The 19,094-nt window shown below is 41.2% G+C and overlaps 1 protein-coding gene across 1 annotated transcript; it reads left to right on the forward strand.

The window, feature by feature from the left end:
* Positions 1 to 16,806: 16,806 nt before the first annotated feature.
* Positions 16,807 to 18,592, forward strand: ttc36 (tetratricopeptide repeat domain 36). The gene is made up of 3 exons (XM_061782914.1): positions 16,807 to 17,324; positions 17,496 to 17,684; positions 18,193 to 18,592. The coding sequence occupies exons 1-3, from the start codon at positions 17,219 to 17,221 to the stop codon at positions 18,462 to 18,464; spliced, it is 567 nt and encodes a 188-aa protein (XP_061638898.1). The 5' UTR covers positions 16,807 to 17,218; the 3' UTR covers positions 18,465 to 18,592.
* Positions 18,593 to 19,094: the final 502 nt, after the last annotated feature.

The following is a 19,094-nucleotide window of genomic DNA, read 5'->3' on the forward strand; positions in this document are numbered from 1 at the left end:
GGGAAAATATGCTTGAAGCAAGTGAAAGGCCCATACACAAAAACTGCCTAATAAGAACAAATATCTTTGCAAAGAAAGAAAAGGTTTTATCTTGATTTGAGGTACAGTCCCCTCCAAAAGTATTAGAAAGACAAGGTCAATGCCTTTGCTTTTGTTGTATACAGAAAAGACATTTAGGTTTCAGATCAAAAGATAATGATGAGACGAAAGTTCAGAATTCCAGCTTTCATTTCATGGTATTTGCATCTAGATTTGTTAAACAAATTAGAACAGAGCACCTTTTGTTTGAAGCCACCCACTTTTCAAGTGACCGAAAGTATTGGCATCTTCATCATACAGACATCTTACGACAACAGCATCTTTTCACCACTGACTGTTTTTTGCTTCTTCGTCCGCCATCGCCTGTTGTGTGTGTCTGTTTTGTCGAACAAACGTTATGTGACGTTTGTCGCCTTTTGATGATGTATAGGTCAGATGAGTGCGACCTGAGCATCCTTACTGCACTCGCATCGGATACATGTCCGATTTATAGCCACATACCAAAGAGGCTTGGGTCGGCTTTTTAAAAAATTGGAATTGTGCTATTTATATTGACGTGACAAAATGAGATACATGTCACACTGGGGGGAAATTTTTAGTTTTTGCAGCGCAGTCTCCCTTTGTATGGTATCACGGAAAGTAGAAGACAAAGGTCAAGGATTTTGGTTGAACTTGCTTTATGCAGAGACTGCGGGCTACGGACGAAGATGCTGTAACGGATTGCAGCCAATGAGAGTGAGTGAGGAAGACAAGCGGCAGTGTCTTTCTTCGTGCAGAAAATGGCAAAAGCAAGGAGGTGAGGTGAGCATCACGGAAGAGGAAGGGGGATTTTGTTTACACTTCAAAGAATCCACTGGCTCAAAATCCTGACAGGAGATAATATACCCCCCCACCCCTTGATCCTGTCCATATTCAGGAAGCTATTACTGCTAATATGTACAGTAATCCTCCTCATATTCGCTAGTCATGAATTCATCTATTTGTGTTTTTTTCTCTGTGGAAACTTTACACAAAAAAAAAAAAAAAAAAACTCTCCTTTTGGTGTGTTTTCTTAACTGCCCTTAAATGCCAGAATATTCCACCAAAGCCCTGTCCAGATAGAAAAGTAGTACAGAAGTATTATTGAAGCGATACATCTCAACTGAGCCACAGGCTTCGTATAAGGGGCAGGAGCTAAGTTTATCCGATGTTGTTCATGGAAGTTCATGCACAAGCACCGCATGTGCATGTGCATGTGCTCTTCCGATGCATTTGTTCAAACTCAAATCATCTGTAAGCCATTTTTTTTCTAGGGTAATGTCAGGTGAGGTTGACATGATGCTTAAGTGTTTTGGCATCATTGTTTGTGGTATATTTACATTTAAACTATTAACATAGTTTAAAACGTTTCTTTAGGGCTGTCAATTACTCGATTATTACTCAATTACATGTGTCGCTTCAATATACTTCCTTGACACCAATTACTAATTTCCTATTATCCAGGACTTTGGCATCATCTTGTGGCATCTTAGGATCTTAGGGGGAAAAAAATGCAAAAAGATGAGATTGTATAAAGGGCAAACTGCGAATATCGCGTTCTTCACTTCACTGTTGATTTTTGACCAAATGAAATGACAATGTGGACAGATGCATTGCTAAAAAAAAGAGCTTTGGGGAAAATGACACTTTTTATGATATTATTCCAACATATGTGAAGTTACAGGAATCAAAAAGACTTATTGCTTACATGGGCCGTCCCCCTTGATTAGTTTACTGATGTCTTCCAATATGATTAATATGCTGCTCTCTGCAGGGTAAAGTCAATGAAGGCTCAAGGAGTATAATGCTGTATAACCAAGGAACGTTTTGTATACTTTCATTTGTTCTGCAAGTTTCCCCACAGATGAAAAGTCTGGGAACAAACTTCCCGAATAGTCACAGTCTGCGCTCTGTCCTAAGTATGCATAAAGATATTTAATCAAGTTATTTGGTTCAAAAAGTCTGAAAAGACGCCACACGCTGTCTGCGCTATGAGCGTCATTTATCCCCGGTAATGTGCTGCCCGTCTGCTTCATAATTTTTCGTACCTTTTTTTCCTTTGGTCACACTCTGCAAAACTTGACGGTAAAAAGTGACATTAAACAAAAGAGTAATTTGCGCTGGGTGCCATATTTCTTCCTCTTCCTTTCTCTTATCCCGGTATGTTTCACTGAATGGTGCCATTGCCTTGTCAAACGGGAGATTGAAGTTACAAATTGATAATGTAGAATGCTACTGTCAGTTTTGTGTAATGATAGAATACCACAAATCACACATTCGGCTAGGAGTACCGAACTCGGCTTGTTAGCATTAGCTCACATTAGTAACAGGACGTTGACACTTGCGAGGTCATGACAGCATACCATTATTTTACAAAAAAATTATATTTAAGAGGAGGGTCTAACTGGCCTTGTTAGCCTAGCTGGCTAAGCATTCTACCACCACTGGTCATAACTAGGCCTCATATTACTAGCATAGTGTTAACGTTTTTTTTTTAACTAGCCAACAACATACCTTCTTTTCCAGATAATATTTGATTACAATTTAGGGATGCACAATAACTATCAGAGCGATAACTATCGGCCCAATATTAGGAAAAAATAGTCATCGGTCCGATAACTAAAAAACTGGACCGATAACAAGCTAACAAAATATCATTCAGCAGCACTCTGGTCGCCATCAGCAGCTGTTTGCATTGTGGTGTGGGACAGTCATGGATATTTTCGTCAAAATCCTTCGCCTACAACGCCAAAAAGAGTCAGTATCCGCAGTAAATTAGCATATGATGGCCAGCGCTTGGTGCAATTGCAAGCATTAAGTGACTTTGAGTTCGTCCTTTGAAAAGCAGCTCTCGGCAAGCGGACACAGGACCGAGCAGAAGCACGGTTGTCGCGGTGGGTTAACAGCGAAGGGAGACAACAGGCCGAGAATGAGTTTAATTTGGTATTAAAAAGATTAGCAATTCATACACAAGAGGTTTACAGCGCGCTGGAGACCATTCAACGAGAGTCACGCCAGATGATCTTCCCCTCTTTGGGTGGGTGATTGCTTTGCTCAGCATAGCCTATATGCAACCTTAGACAGTACAAAGTGTGGCGATAATTTTGCAAATGTTTACTAATCTTGCACAAGTGACAAAGATATAGGCCTAATATATAAGAGTTGGAAGCATAGCATTTTGCATAATGAGCTAACAACAGAATACCATAATTTTTCAGAAGTTTATATGATTACATAAGCGCTAGCTAGCTGTGTTAGCCTATGTGGCTTACCATTATTTTACAGCTATTGTATGGATGACCTAACGAGCTTTGTTAGCGTATATGGCTCAGTTTCCTACCAACTCTGATCGTAACTAGGCCTCTTGTTCATAGCATAATGTGAGCAATTGTCTTAACGTGCCAACAAAATTTGACAATTATCCATTCACCCACTCGGAGCAAGTAACTAGCCATGTTACCTTCGTTGGCTAAGCTTGCTTGAGCGTTTTTCTGGGATGAAACCCCAAACAGGAAAACTAAGAGTGTTTTCATTCTAAAGACAAACCATAAAGGCTCACTTTAAAAAAAAAATAATAATAAATCTCATGTTGCATTCAGGTAGTACAAGCTTCAATTTTCTGCTCCAACTGTTGAAGTACACATTCATCAAACGGGGCAGCACTTGGTTTGCTACAACAGTATGACAAGGCACAGCTAAGATGCCATCCAGTGTAATAACTGTCAAAAACGGACTTTAAACTCTCAGGTGGCAAATCAAATCCACAACACGAAGTCAATAACACTCAGACAGGAGTTTGACATTAGATTATCTCTGAGTGCAAATCTGCCTGCGGGCAAGTGCGTAATATTATGTTCTCAACTTCCTCAATAAAAGCTTAGCAACTAATTTGGTTGGCGTGTCTATCACGAGTAGACCACAAAATTGTACCCATGCTCAAAAGACACAGGAAGTCTTTCATTTGGATTTGTAGTGGCCATTTTTAGGATCATTTTGGTGGTGTTAAGGGGTCCTCAAAAATGAACTTCTCCCAGAAATCTTGGCCAATTGCTACTAGATTTGAACCCATGCCAATTTGTCTTAGCAACATGATAATTGGTGGACATATCTATCACGAGTAGTCTCAAGAACCCATGCCGGAACAGAAAGTCAGCCATTTTGGTTTGAAGTCGCCATTTTAAAGGTCATTTTGGCAGTTTGCAGGTGTCGTTCAAAAATGATTTTGTCCTGGAAATGCTGCCCGATTGCTATCAAATTTGAATCACGTATGCTAGATACGTGGGCAATGGTAAATTGTGACAGATTAGTTTTTGTCTTAGCCTGTGGCCAAAGTATAGGAGCGAGGTTTGATGAATAACAATTAAGTCAACGCCACATAGTCAGCGCTTGACGAAACAAAACCTGTTTTCAATGTATTCATTTTTCTTTCAGCTGAATCTCATGTAATAGCACGTCCTTTTATCTTTGTTGTCAGAAGCAATTTATTTATATTGTGCTGAAATTTGAGTGTGGTTTTCTTAGGGTTTCAATTTGACCGTTTTCAGAAGGCAAAATGTTCTTTGTTTGTCGACTAAAGATAGATTTGTGACACTTCATCTCCCTCTACACCACACAGAGAGACAGAAACATTTTCAGACAAACATTTGAATGCCAAAGAACATTCACTTAATGGCTATAAATAGCTGGAAAGTAATTAAGTCGTAGTAAGTAGTAAGAAGTAGTAATGAAGTGAAAAGCCTGAGGGAAACAAAAGTAGACAAATACTAAACTTCGCTGATCTTTAGATCTTTAATTAGCTTGGCGGAATTTGGCGAAATGTAAATTCGACATCTGACTTGTGATGGCGTCCAAATGTTGATGAAAGATTCCCATGGTGGCCTTCGGCATTGTTTTTGCTGTCCCAAACTAATCTGATGACTCCAATTGAATTGCAGCAAATCTGTGTGTTAAAGAGGGCCAAATGCCACCAAAGACCATTACAGTAGTTTTCTCTGTTATAGTTCTTTAATTGATGTCAAGCAAAGTACATTTATTCCGATTTAGAATCATCATCAGAATCATCTTTATATACTAAGTATGTCCAAAACGCACAAGGAATTTGTCTCCGGTAGTTGGAGCCGCTCTAGCACGATAACAGACAGAGAATACTTTTGGGACATTGACAAAAAACAGTCACTGAGCAATAAAGGGTTGCTCAGTTGTTTTTCCCCCCCTGAGTCACTGTTGTTTTTGAAAGGTACTGACACGAAATGGGGGTACAAAGGTAACCTGCAATTTAAGTACTCGGCAAGAAGCATTTCGGAGCAGCTGCAGAGTCTTGGAGACTTGCTGCTAATAGAGTTACTATAATCCAGCCTAGAGGTCACAAAAGCATGGACTAATTTTTTTTCAGCATCAGTGTGAAGTGAAAAATGCTCTCCTTGAAACTTTTAGAACAATACATTTGATCCAAGGTGACGCCAAGGTTCCCTCTGGTGCTTCTGGAGGGGAGCCCAAAGCCTTCTGGAGCAGCTAAGCCATTAGAGTCCTCTGCTTCTGGTCCTGGGAGCCAAGGACTGTAATTGACACTTTTATCAGAATTCAATAGGAAGAAATTGCTGGTCATCCAAGACACAGTGTAAGTTTGGATTGGGTGGGTCATCTGCGTAACAGTGTGAATTAACAAGGGTGCCTTCCAATTATACCGCAGAGGGCAAGCGAGTAACGACAGAATAGTACTGGTTCAAGCATGGACCCCTGTGGCACATTGTGACTGACTTTTACACGCAGTTTGTGTTACCGATTCACAAGCTAACAAATTACTTCACTTTGCTTTTTTTTTTTACACCAAGTGATTCATTCATAAAGTACAATACATAACTATAGTAGTTTTATTGTTATTCTTGTAATATTTAGACTGTTCAAACTGTGACTGTTGTATTTGTCTTGTACCATTTGCCAAAAAGAAGACAAACTGTTGATATTGCAATTTCTGAAAAAGAAAATATATATTTTTTTAATACATACTGAAAATAGGGACCATGGCCTGCCACTGATAGCAAAAAAAACTGCAAGTCATTGAAACTATGACACCAAAACACTTAAATATCAATGTGGTCATCTTACAACTTCACCCTTAAAAATAAATGGATTACAGATGATTTTAATAAATAAAGAAATGCACTCCGAGTGTGCCTATACATGCATATCCAATGAAGACTCTGCTTAACTTCCGCCAACAGCCTGGGCTAAACTCAGCTCTTGCGCAACATTCAAAGATCTCTCTCAGTCAAGATGTAGCACGTCTTTTATTACTTCCTTGACACGGATTACTACTTTCCTATTAATCAGGGTATTTTAGGGCATTACAGAAAGAGCACAAAAATATGCAAATACATGAGTTTTCGGATAGGTTCCACAGAAAGAAAACCGCAAATACTGTACGTTTTTCTCAAATAACAAAGCACAAAGGCGGGGATTCTCTGTATACATGATTTGAAATTAAAACCGTGATACATACCAAACCATGATTTTTGGCGTACCGTTACGTCTTTAATTTTGTTCAAATAATTGTTTGCTTTGCAAATAACAGTATCTCTGTTTCGGGATCAAGTGCCGAGCCTCCGGCTTGGTTTGAATCTTAATGCTAGACAGATTCTAAAATATGAATGAGAAGTAACACCTGTTCATAACAGCCCTTGTAGATTTCTTCCATTTTAAAGAATGTCAACATTGACGGAGTACATAAACGGAGTACCTGCCGTGCTCGACCGGGCACTTTGCAAAGTGTCGTTGTTGTTGTTTTGACACGGAGACAAGCCAACGCAGCCGCTCGGACCATTTAATCAATCTTGGCAAACCCTCAGAGGCTTAATGAATGTCCCTGCCAAGTTTCATAAATAGGGATCAATTCTAATTGATTTGGCAGTCTGATACATTTATTAAAGTGACATCCATTTATTCGCCCGCTTACCTGCCTCGCGCCGTCGGGCCAACGAGCGGCAGCATCTCATATGTTATTCCAAGTATGACTTTCACATATTTGTTCAATAATAGTTGGATGAAGATTCGATATGCCATTTCTCAAAATGCTCACATGGTTCTACTATTTGCCCTGAAAAGCGACATATTGTGATATATAATGGCATAATCTGAGAAAGAAGACTATTGACAAGGCGCTGCAAAACCGCTGCAGTGCCTTACTCACAGAGCAGCGACACGGTTACGAAAAATGTAATAAAAATCTGTCTTTGACAGGCAGTATGGAAGGGAATACAGACATCACAGAGATGGGTTCAACTCACACGTGTGCAAGTCTCAAGTACAGTAAGTCTTAACTTCAAGTATAAAGCAAGCGCCACGTTTTGTATTTGGCAAGTCAAGTCCCAAGTCATGTCATCCTATTAATACAGTCTTTTACCTGCCGCATGTGGTCTTCGTAAAGAGAAATCAATAAGGTTAAATTGTGAGTCAAAGGCCAATTTATGTATCTATAACAGCTCCTAAGACAATGATGCACTCCAATTCAGCATCACTTGATAAGACAACTTCAATAATCGGCACTTAGTTTACGCAGTAATATTTAAGTGTCAAAGTAAATTTGTTTCACACGACAAACAACTTGAAAATGAAAAATGAAAGCAAGACTGCAACATCTACAGGGAGAGAGTTGTGGCAGGACAACGTGCCTGCTCGCTATGAGCGTCTGACAGTTCCTGGCCGAGAAATGCATAGCCGTGCTGGAGCAACATCCCTACTCACCCGACCGGGCTCAATGTGTTGTTGTTTTTTCACCCCTGTTTCCCAAGCTCAAGCACAAAAAGCAGAAGCAGACTTCATTTGAAAACCAACACCCTCATTAATTGAATATTATATCGTTGAACTGAAAATACAAAAATAGCAGCAATCAAATCTGTCAAGTATAGCGAGTCAATTCTCCAGTCTTTTCATTTTCGTCATGTCACAAGTTATGAAAACAGTGACTTGACTCAAGTACATGTCGTGTTGACTTGAGTCCCTGTCTCTGACAGATGGTGGTACACGTCTGATACAACCTCTAAATCCGAGAAATCTTTGGGTTGCCTTCGCCCCTCACATTCCCAATCCGTGTCGGTACCTTTCACATATTGTAGAAGAGCGCCATGGGAAAAAGGATTTTCATCACCTTTTGAAGAGGGCTACATTCGCCATCGCACCTTTTGTACACATCTGATGCCGGGGAAATTGTCCGGTCACCTTCAGATATCATTCCGCCTTTATTTGTACCTCCAAAAATGGCAAATTGGCAGCTTGCCTTCACCCGCCCAGTCCATATACTGTGGGTACCTCTCAAGCAGAAGAGTGAAACGGGAATAGGCCAGCTTTGACGGGTAGTGGAAAAGGAGCCACAGCCGCAGTGCCATTTCTGAGGGACACCTTCTTACCCCCGATTTTGTGTCACACCTTTCACATCGAAGAGCGGCATTGAAAAAAAGCCGGCTTTGGGGGCTGCGTTAAAGGGGCTACATACAGCACACTGTCCCGCCTCTTTGACATGACTCATACTACCTCCAACACTGGGGAAAAATGTCTGGTCACCTTCAGACACCGTTCTACCTCCGTTATTACCCCTGAAGACGAGTTGGCCTCATCGTCCCCGTTTCGTGTCACTAACATGATACTGGATAAAGGCGTAACATTTCCAGCGTTAATAGGCAGCGTGAAAAGGACGAAAGGAAGTGAATTTTTTTGCACAGTTTAAGTCAGGTGACTGATTCTCGCACTGATGTTGTTGTTGTTGAGTTCCAAACGCAAATGACAAGAAATTGGCTTTTGTTCAACATGATTATAATCACACGACTTGTTTCCAAGAGAAATGATCTTCTTGTTAATCAAATATAAAACTACTGAAGATGAGAGAGTGTTGACAAAAAGTGAAGGCCATGCTTCAGTGATTTCTTTGTCTGCATGTGTGTGTGTGTGTGCACGTATGCGTACACTGCAAATTGTCTTTTTTTTGCACAGATACGAGCCAAGAGAGAGACAGATGGTCGGCTCTCCTAAATCCTCTCTGACCGAATGAGATGAACCACACCATGACTTGTGAGGGACAATAATCAAGATGTCATTCCAAACATTTGCAACGTTTTTGAATGAAATGACTACAACCAAGCCTTGTATTTTGCTTATTATAAAAATGTGTTTTTGCCTTTTAGTAGCTTTTCTTTTTCATTTCTTTTTTTTTTTTTTTGCCCGCACGAAGACACTTGCTGGAATGGGCTGCTCGGAGGGACTTAGAATAATCATAATCAATCAACATAATCAATAATTCCTCATAACAACACGCAGCAACACCTTTACTATCAAGGGGGGGGTAACTTATTTTGAACTTGTATAACGTGTATGACAAGTCAGTAAAGTAGCATGCAAGACATGACTCATCTTTGCATTACACTTTCAACAACATAAGACTTAAGACTTGTTTTAGTTATTGTCTTAATATGAGCACACTTTGAAGATGGGTAAGATGGGTAAGGAATGATATGAGACAGATTAAAAAGGTGAAACTCTCTTGGGACTGACTTTCCAGTTGCCTCTATTTAACCTTTGCGAATTGACTGTTGACCAGGATGGCCGAACAAATCAGATTTTGTTCCAGCCGGTGAGCAACCGAGGCTATCAATTTTCAAGGGTATGTAACTGAGGTCAAAGGATGAAACCTTTACCTGTTCCTTTTCAGTCTCTGTATCATCCAGTGTCGGAAAACATGGGCAGTATTTACTTTGATGATGGACTAATTGTCACAATGATCATCATAATCAACAGATGTGCTTTTAATGACTTTGATATTTGGGAAATGTGATTTGTGGTGTACGGTGGCGTTCCGTTCCCACGGTGGTGATGGAACAAAAATGTATAAGTCAGAAAGCGCTGTAGTCTTTCACTAGCCTAGGTTAATGCAGTAGAGTTATAGTTATAGTAAATATGTGTACAGGGTAATACATATCAAACAGTCAGATAAAAGTCCACGGGTACAGCAGTAAATGAGCGTGACCACGTATTCTTATACCGCTACACAAACTAGTAACCTTTACTCATATGTAGGAGTGATGTAAACAGAGGACCCCCTGTATCTGTTTATCTTATATATCTTTGGACATTGATGCAGAATGGCCCGAGCTTCAAAAGTTTGCAACGTCATTAGTTTTCTACTGAAATGCCAAGCTATTTTAACTTTCATTTTGGATATACTGTAAAATCTGTGGAATGATTAGCGAGCCTTATGGAACACCACCAGTTTTCTGTAACAGCAAGTAATTGTGACATTTATGTAGCGTATAATGCGAACATATGTGGACTTAGTATAGAGCCTTATGGAACACCACCAGTTTTCTGTAACAGCAAGTAATTGTGACATTTATGTAGCGTATAATGCGAACATATGTGGACTTAGTATAGAGCCTTATGGAACACCACCAGTTTTCTGTAACAGCAAGTAATTGTGACATTTATGTAGCGTATAATGCGAACATATGTGGACTTAGTATAGAGCCTTATGGAATGCCTCCAGTCTATCGAATAGTTGTATGATCTCCACTGCTAAGCTATAAATAAACAATAATCAAATGAAAGTTAATAAGAAACGCTGTAAGTGAGAGGCCATCTTGTGCGTGAGCCCAGGTATACTTATGTCACTGCGCAAACTATTTCATTCCTAACCTTGAAACGTCGTCTGTCGGGACCGTTGTAAACCGAGGACCACCTTCTATTTGTGTTTTTAACGCTTTAAAGGTTAAACGGACGCAGAAAATGGCACACAGCAAAGGGATGCGGCATCTGTGGCTTTCCGGCGTGGTGCCTTCAGGTGCCTCCGACTATATCTGGACATCGAGAAACTGCTCTCTCTCTCTCTCTCTCTCTCTCTCTCTCTCTCTCTCTTTCTCTCCATTCATTAAGCGGCTGCTGCTGCTGCATGTGTTTGTGGGTCGTCGCGTGGCTCTCGGTGATAAATTCAAGCAGCACTGAGGTCAGCGCCTTTCGCCTTCAGCTGACTGTGGAGCGTCACAAACAATATGTGGGGGCAGTGGGGGAGGGCAGAGTCGTGTAACAGCATTTATGAGCATCCTTTTTATGAATACCTTTTTGTTTGAAATGGTTAGGGACTATTTATGGCTCTTGATTTTGTCAATAACATTTGGTGTCCACTGAAGGCAGTTTTGTGGTTATGGTTCATTTGAGACAATTGTGATTTTTGTGTGTGTGTGTGTGTGTGTGTGTGTGTTTGGGGTGGAGTGGGTTGGTGTCATGCGTCATGGCGTCGCCAATAGCAGAAGCCATCGTGGAGTTAGATATTTTCAGATCGGAATCAGGCCTCGTCCAAATGCGGATAAAAAGCTGAGATGTATCGGATATCTGCCAGTGCAAGTATAGCGTTAACACAGATTGGGTACATGGGACCATTTCTGCAAGTGTTTACATTTTTCAAGTGATCACTTCTACAACATTCCTAGAAAATCACAATGTCCCATCACTGCTGAGCTGCTTTTGGAATTGGCCCGTGTGCTACTCATGTGGGCCTTGGGGGCTACCCGGTGCCCACGGGCACCATTTTGGTGACTCCTGTGGTAAATCATTGCCGACGGCTGCCAGGGTTGTGTTATTTATTTTGATCCTTTCAATGTGGATCTCTTATTTCAGGTTATTTCATGTGTTCTATCAGAGTCAACGCAGCCGTATGGGATATGTGTCACTTGAAATGTACAGAAAGTGAAAACTGACAGTCAAAAAAAAAATATATATATATATATATATATTTGATATAGGTATTAAATGGGAATTGTAGTGTAATTCCAGCCGAAGACAAAATGGCTCCTCTCATCCAGACGCGTCTTGATGTTGTATTGCTGAAGGCATACAGACGAGCCATGTTTTATTCAGGTATGTGTGTGTGTGTGTGTGTGTTAACATGTAGATGAACCTCTCATCCAGAAGACCTCGTTGGGAAGGCCAAGTGTGAGAGCGCCACCCTTTGGCTTCCACGTGTCACTGCACACAGAAAAATGGAGGTGACCATCCGAACAGAGGCCGCTTGAACCTGCCATTTATTTTGCTACAGTACCTTTTCATTTTCCAAATAAGTTCAGCCGTCCCTGTGTAAAGCGCTCAGCCGCATGACATCAAACTGTTAAAAAAAAAAAAAAAGCTCCCGAGCCGTGACTGCGTTTTGAGGTGAAAGGAGGTGAAAGCGGTCTCCTTGGATTTTCCTGTGAGCTCATTTCAATTTCTAATAGTGGATTTTCAAAGACCTGCTTGAATACACACGCAAAGACACACACACACACAACCACAGAGCAGTTTCTCGAGTGCATCCTGTCATGATAACACTTGTCTCGGAGGGTAAAAATGAAAATGTGAATTTGTTCACCTGTTTCCCTTGTTTTCTGTGGAAGCTATCCTCAGCTATTCACTGAAAAACAAACTATTTGCAGCGTTCAACGTATTTTTGTACTTTTTCGTTCTGCGGGTTGCCACAAGATGGCTCCAAAGTATAGGACGTTCTCGTTATTCGTGCGGAACGGAGATCAAGCGCTGCCGCGAATAGCGAAATCCATGAGAAATTGACACCCACCCAAGAATATTTCTAATTGCCTATAGATGCCACAAGATGGCAGCTAAGCATTTTTTCCACTCACCGAGTCTATGGCCCGACTAAATGAAGCTCCTCCTCGTACCAACATGGCACAAGCAATTATTTTTTCTATCAGACATGGCTATGGCCTGAGCACAAAAACAAAATAGGTGAGTCTTTCACCAAATAATGGAAACGAGGTTCCCCAAAATATCTGCAAATACCCGAATTCCTCACCAAGAATACGCGGGGGTTCACGGTACAGCAAACCCTCAATCCCGCGAAAAGCAACTCAAGTAACTGACCCCCCCCCCCCCCTGCGAAAAGGTTTTTAATTGCTTATATTAATATCTTAAACCTTACAAATACCACAACCTATGCCCCCCAAATGCTTTAATACTTTACACTTTCAAACTTATAACAATACTGTTACATTCACTGCCATTGACGGCTTTAGAAGTGAAATATCCATGTTAACTGGGAAGGCGTGCAGTGAATGAGTTTAAAAAAACATTTAAAAATACTTGCTGGACCCTAAATATTAGTGCAGCTGTGGCCGAGAGGTTAACCTCATCGCCTGCCACTGTGACGACCCCAGTTCAAGTCACCAACCGACAAAAAACAAACAAAAACAAAAAAACGTCAGCTCGACAGAGCTTGAGAGGATGCAGCGACGTACCATCCACCCCCAACATCCCCTGGACCCACGGCTGCGGTGTCCTTGAGCAAGACACCGATACCCCGAACTGCTCCGCGGGTGCTTAAGTAGCCCCCTGCTCCAGAGTATGTCCTTAACAATGCGTCTGTTTGCTGTGTCCGATATTGTGATGGGTAAAATGCGGAGGGTAAAATTATCATACACATGCAGCAAAAACTCTCTGTAACTTCCACTAACAACCCAGGTTAAACTTGCCCCTGCCTGACAATGAGCTTCCCTCAGTCTAATCTTTAAATATTTGAGTGTTATTTTTTGTACTTAAAAGAAGAAAAAAAACGTGTGACTTTTTTCGGGTGGGGGAAGGCTGGAACAGATTAATGGCATTTCCATCCACTCCAATGTGGAAAGAAAGTTAATAAGTTGAGATACAAGTGCTTTGAGTTACCAGCCCGGTCACGGAACAAATGACATTTTTTATCTCAAGGCACCACTGAACTGTCGGCAAGTTTGTGAACTGCCAACAACAAATAGTGTGTGTGTGTGTGTATATGCTTTTTTGTGACATATTTGCTTGGTGGCGTGCCGTGACATTTTACTCATGTAAAATGTGTGCCTAGGTGCAATAAGAAGTTTGGAAACCGCAATTTAGCACATGTGCGACTCCTTAGATTTAACAGAACTCTGTTGTGTAGGCCCTAGTGCTTTTATTCGCCCTCTGCGGAGGTAGGGATCTCGAAACTTCAAAGAGAGGCGCTGCCAAAATGGACTAAGCTGCTTACGAAGTTGACACTTTTTTAAATGTCTGCTCACTCCCCCAACACACACACAGACGCAAAAAAAAAAAAACAACAAAACAGAGCCTGAATTCCATCCAGCGTGTCAGCCAGTCCTTGGAAGCGCAGCGGGACGCTCGTCCTCGGGCCTCCGAACCGGGACGCATCCGACAAATAATAGTGTGATGACACAGCTGCTTGCGTGGGCCCCAGCAGACTATTAATACGTGAATCATATTCAGATTGTGTTACTTGAGTCACATTCAAATGTAGCCTCCCCAACACGTTTTCTGTACAGACCACAGCAGACGTTACTGACACAACAAATGGCGGGCAAGGAATTCAAGGGTGAGAGCAGAGTGATGCTTGATTATTATAGCACACCCTTGAACCCTTGTTTGAATAAAAAACCAAAACAATTTGAAACCTAAAACAAATCTTGAAACCCTTTTCAAACACCTTACTTTGAAACGCTAATCTTTACTTAAAACTGTACTTTGTAACCCCAATTTGTCCTCAAGCACTAATATGAAATTTGAAACCTCTTGTTTGAAACCTTAACCAAGGCTTACCCTTATTCAAAACCTGAACTTTAAACCCGAACCGTTGTTTTAAAACCGTGATATGAAACCCGAACCAAGCTGTGAAACTCAAATTGTAAACGAACCTGAAACCTTCACCCTTACCCATAACTTGTAACCCCAACCTTGTCTTTCAACACTAATATGAAATCATTACCCTTGTTTGCAACCCTAACTTTGCCTGGAAACCCTAACCAAGACTTGAAATCCTAATTCGAAACCCTAACTCTTACCCCAAATCATACTCTACACCACAACCTTCAAAATGGCCTATGATGATAAGAAGTCAAAATCCTTGTTTGAAAACCTGCGTTTGAAACACTTAACCTTGTTTGATACCCCAAGCAAGGTTTAAAACACAAACTTGAAACTCTACCCAAGGCTCGAAACCCTAATACCAAAACCAAACTCGGGATTAAACCTCTAATATGACAACTTAACTCTTGTTTGAAACCCTAATTTCACACCCTAACCCGTATTTGAAAGCCCAACCCTGAATTCACATTTCTTGGTACGTGAGGTCTTAGCTCAGAGGCCACGTGATGGTTCGAGACATAAAGCTGTGGTCCCCAAACTAGTCTCAGCCTGTTGCTACTTTATGGCACCGAAAAATGAGCCGCTTTGTTTATTGATTTAACCTCTGCCGGATTAGTATACTTTGTTTTAATCGTGTTCACATTTACAGTGGCCTAGCGCAACGTGTATTAGCCCTTCGTCATTGTTGGAAAGGTATCCATTAACCTACTGTGCATGTTTTTGGGATGTGGGAGGAAACCGGAGTTCCCGGAGAAAACCCAGCCAAGCACGAGGAGAACATGCAGGGATTGAACCCTGATCCTCAGAACTGTGAGGCAGACGCTCTAAGCAGTCGTCCACCGTGCCGCATGGTTGCTATCATATCTTTTCTTTTCATCTTTCGTCATCTTCGTTTGAAGATGTGCTGATTAAGTGGCGTAATTAAAGTCAATTTGCAGTCGATGAAGAAGCTACCAGTAGTGTCTCGGTTTGTTTAGTTTAATTTCACTTTTATAAATGTATTTTATTCATTCCTCCAGGTTCAGGTTTGTAGTCCTGATAAAAGTTGTATGATTACATGAAATAATATTATGTCATTACTTAATTTTTTGTTTTGTTTAAAAAAATAAAGCAATTAAAAAATATATCATATAACATACATCGTATATATGGATTATGGAATAAAATAAAATGGAGGAAAATGGAAAAAAAATACTTATTGGATATATGAAATCAAAACAATTATAAATACTAAAATCAATTCAAATAACCATGTCATAATTCGATTAGGAGTGATTAAAGGTTGAAATAATATTGTCACATATTAGTGTGGTGTTAAAAGAAATTGCAGATTTTATAGTCAATGTGTCAAAAGAATTCATTCAAATTGAGGACATTTTTATCATAAATATGTGTTGAAAAAAAATAAGAGATAAGCAAGCTTAAATAACTATTAAATTGAAATGCAAAAACAAAATGGAGAGAAAATGAATGATAAAAAGTAGAATATTGTATAGTTAAAAAAGGCATTTCAAAAATCAAACAAAAATTTAATTGACATAATAAATAGCAGATTTGGGGGGATGTGGAAAGGGGGGGGGGGGGGGGTAGGTTATAACAAGAATACGTTTTCATACCTTGAGATTTTTAGAGGAAATGCTCTAAGCAAGTGAAATTGTTCTTCTGAAATAATAAAAATATAATTAAATTGAAATAATAAGCGAGTGTGTGAGTCAACCTGTGAAAGTAAATCCATACTTTATTGGGCAATGATTCTCAAAGCGTGGTTACAGGTACCAGTCGTGGTATGCGGGCTCCCTCTAGTGGTATGTGGGGGGGAAAAAACACTTCAATTCAGTTCAGTTATATTAAATATATATATCATATATAGTTATATATTTAATATTTAACTTCAATATATTTGCATTTACTCTTTAAGAACTGTTTATTTTTATTCCAGTACAATTTCATGTGCAAAATATTTTAATTAAACCATTAAATATACATATATATTTACATTTTCCTACATTTCAGCACAGTTTAAAGTTCAAACTGTACATAATGCTACAGTGACACTATAATATTTAATATACTTGATAGGAATAAAAGATCTCTCTCATTTTGGAGAAACACATCGGCCTACTATGCTACTGCATTTTAATGTTGGTCATGATGGTGGTACTTGCAGAGCTAAGTATTTTATTTCGGTCGTAAAAGTTTGAGAAACACTGTCATACTGTTGATACTTTTTTAAAAATTGTATTTCATTTTATTTTTTTGTACCGACACTGCTTCTGATACAGTATCATTGAGTCCAGTTGTTTTGCTGGTTTGAAAGGCTCCACGACATTGTGCAGTGGCGTTCCGGCTAATCACAGCCAGATGTGCTCAAAGTCCACCTCCTCTGCCACCCCCTCACCCGATTGGCTGGCTACACCTTTTTTTGGGGGGGGGAAGCGAGACCTAAATCACCGACTCTCCACTCCTGCTGTAAACGAGCAGCACTTCTCCTCTTTACGTTTCTCAATCGTTTTTTTGTGTGCCCACAATGGCGTCGGCGCATGACAGAGCAGTCCTGCAAGCAATCTTCAACCCCAACTCGCCTTTCGGAGATGTCCCCGGCCTGGACCAGGAGCAGGAATTAACGGACGACGGTGAGCCTAGATGTCGCCCTGGGATGTCCACACTTCTCTTGTGTTTAGGGGGAAAAAAAGCCTAGAACCAATTTTAGCATGACATTTTTTTGTTATATTCCGGCATGACGTGTGGGTGACATTTCAGAGTTTATGTTTTCAACCAGTTTGTGTGTGTCCCCCCCCTGCCAGACAGCCCCTTTGATGAGGACTCGCTGAGGCTAGTGAAGGACTTGGAGACTCGTGCGGTCTCTGCAGCCGAGGTGGGAGATTTGCAGGGGGCCCTTGAACTCTTCAGCGGGGCTGTACGGGTTTTGCCCCACCGGGCGTCGGCCTACAACAACCGGGCGCAGACACTGCGACTGCAAGGAAACACAGAAGGTACCAACTCATAATAACGAGTAGAAAACTCCTGTGGACATTTTGTATGGGACTTCTGAGGCTTGCAGTTTTCTAAATTTGGGGCTTTTAATTTGAAAATTTGGAGAGTGGAAATAGTTACTGTTACATTTTAAATATCGAATGGCAACCATGTTCAAAAAATGTACACGGCGACCTATTCATTTTCAATGGGACTTTTTTTTCATAGTTTTTGGGGAATTGTGTCACCCGCACTTTTCCCGGTGAACAATATTAACGGGCACACACGATGTGGATGTTTCATTTTCCCACGCCCACACTTTGTATTGGGTGGGTGTCTTAACACCTACACTTTTTCCGATGAAAGGTTTCCTCACGCACACTCGATGTTTCTGCACCCATGCTTTTCCTGGTCAGAGGGTTCAACACCCATGTAGCTTCATCTGCCGGATATCCTTGCGGCTCATGCAAGTGGACCGTAGCAGGCAATTTAATCGTGGTCTTTCTTGTGATTTTTCTCTGCGCTCAGGTGCTCTGGAGGACCTGGACCGAGCCATCTCCCTGAGCGGGGGTCGGGGTCGGACCGCCTGCCAGGCGCTGGTGCAGCGGGGCCTCCTGCGCAGGCTGGCGGGCCGGGACGACGGGGCCCGGGCGGACTTCCGGGAGGCGGCGACGCTCGGTAGCGAGTTCGCCCGCCGGCAGGCGGTCCTGCTGAACCCGTACGCGGCGCTTTGCAACAAGATGCTGTGCCAAGTCATCGGCAAGCTGCGCAACCCCGACGTCTGCGAGCGCCCACTGTAGACGCGATCCATAAACCAGCTTTTATTCATCTTAAAGGAGACATATGGTCAAAAATGGACTTTTTACTTGTTTGGATACAAATAGTGCCTGCCAACCCCTTAAGAGTGAAATTAAACAACCAAGTACTACACTTGAACTTTTTATCGGGCGTGCATGTGGTGTGAGTGATTTGGCACCCACACATTTGCCAGACAAAGATTTCAACTCCCACGTTGTCATCACACCCGCACGGGATGCGGCTGTTTCGACACCCACACTTTTCCAAGCACAAGGTTCGAACGCCCACTTTTTATTGCACCCATGGATGTGGGTGATTTGGCACCCAGACATTTCCCAGCGAAAAGTTTCAACACCCACACTTTTCATTGCGCCTGCCTGTGATGTGGGTGATTTGACAACCACACTTTTCATGGTGAAAGGTTTCAACACCCACAAGCAAAAAGTTTCAACACCCACACTTTTCGCTGAATCTGTGGGTGTGGGTGATTCGACACCAACAATTTTACCTGCAAAAGGTTTCAACACCCACACTTTTACCTGTGTAGCATTTTCACATCTGCACTTTTCATTTGACACCCACAATATTCCAGGTGAAAGGTTTAAATACTCACACTTTTGTCACACCCTCAC

This window comes from Phyllopteryx taeniolatus, chromosome 8, assembly GCF_024500385.1.
Source record: "Phyllopteryx taeniolatus isolate TA_2022b chromosome 8, UOR_Ptae_1.2, whole genome shotgun sequence".
NCBI classification, from domain to species: Eukaryota; Metazoa; Chordata; class Actinopteri; order Syngnathiformes; family Syngnathidae; genus Phyllopteryx; species Phyllopteryx taeniolatus.

Bases quoted from the DNA above. Each gene is read 5' to 3' on its own strand.
- ttc36 (XM_061782914.1), top strand. From the start codon at position 17,219: ATGGCGTCGGCGCATGACAGAGCAGTCCTGCAAGCAATCTTCAACCCC. The intron at 17,325-17,495 runs GTGAGCCTAGAT...CCCCCCTGCCAG, and splicing joins GCAGGAATTAACGGACGACG to ACAGCCCCTTTGATGAGGAC. The intron at 17,685-18,192 runs GTACCAACTCAT...CTCTGCGCTCAG, and splicing joins ACTGCAAGGAAACACAGAAG to GTGCTCTGGAGGACCTGGAC.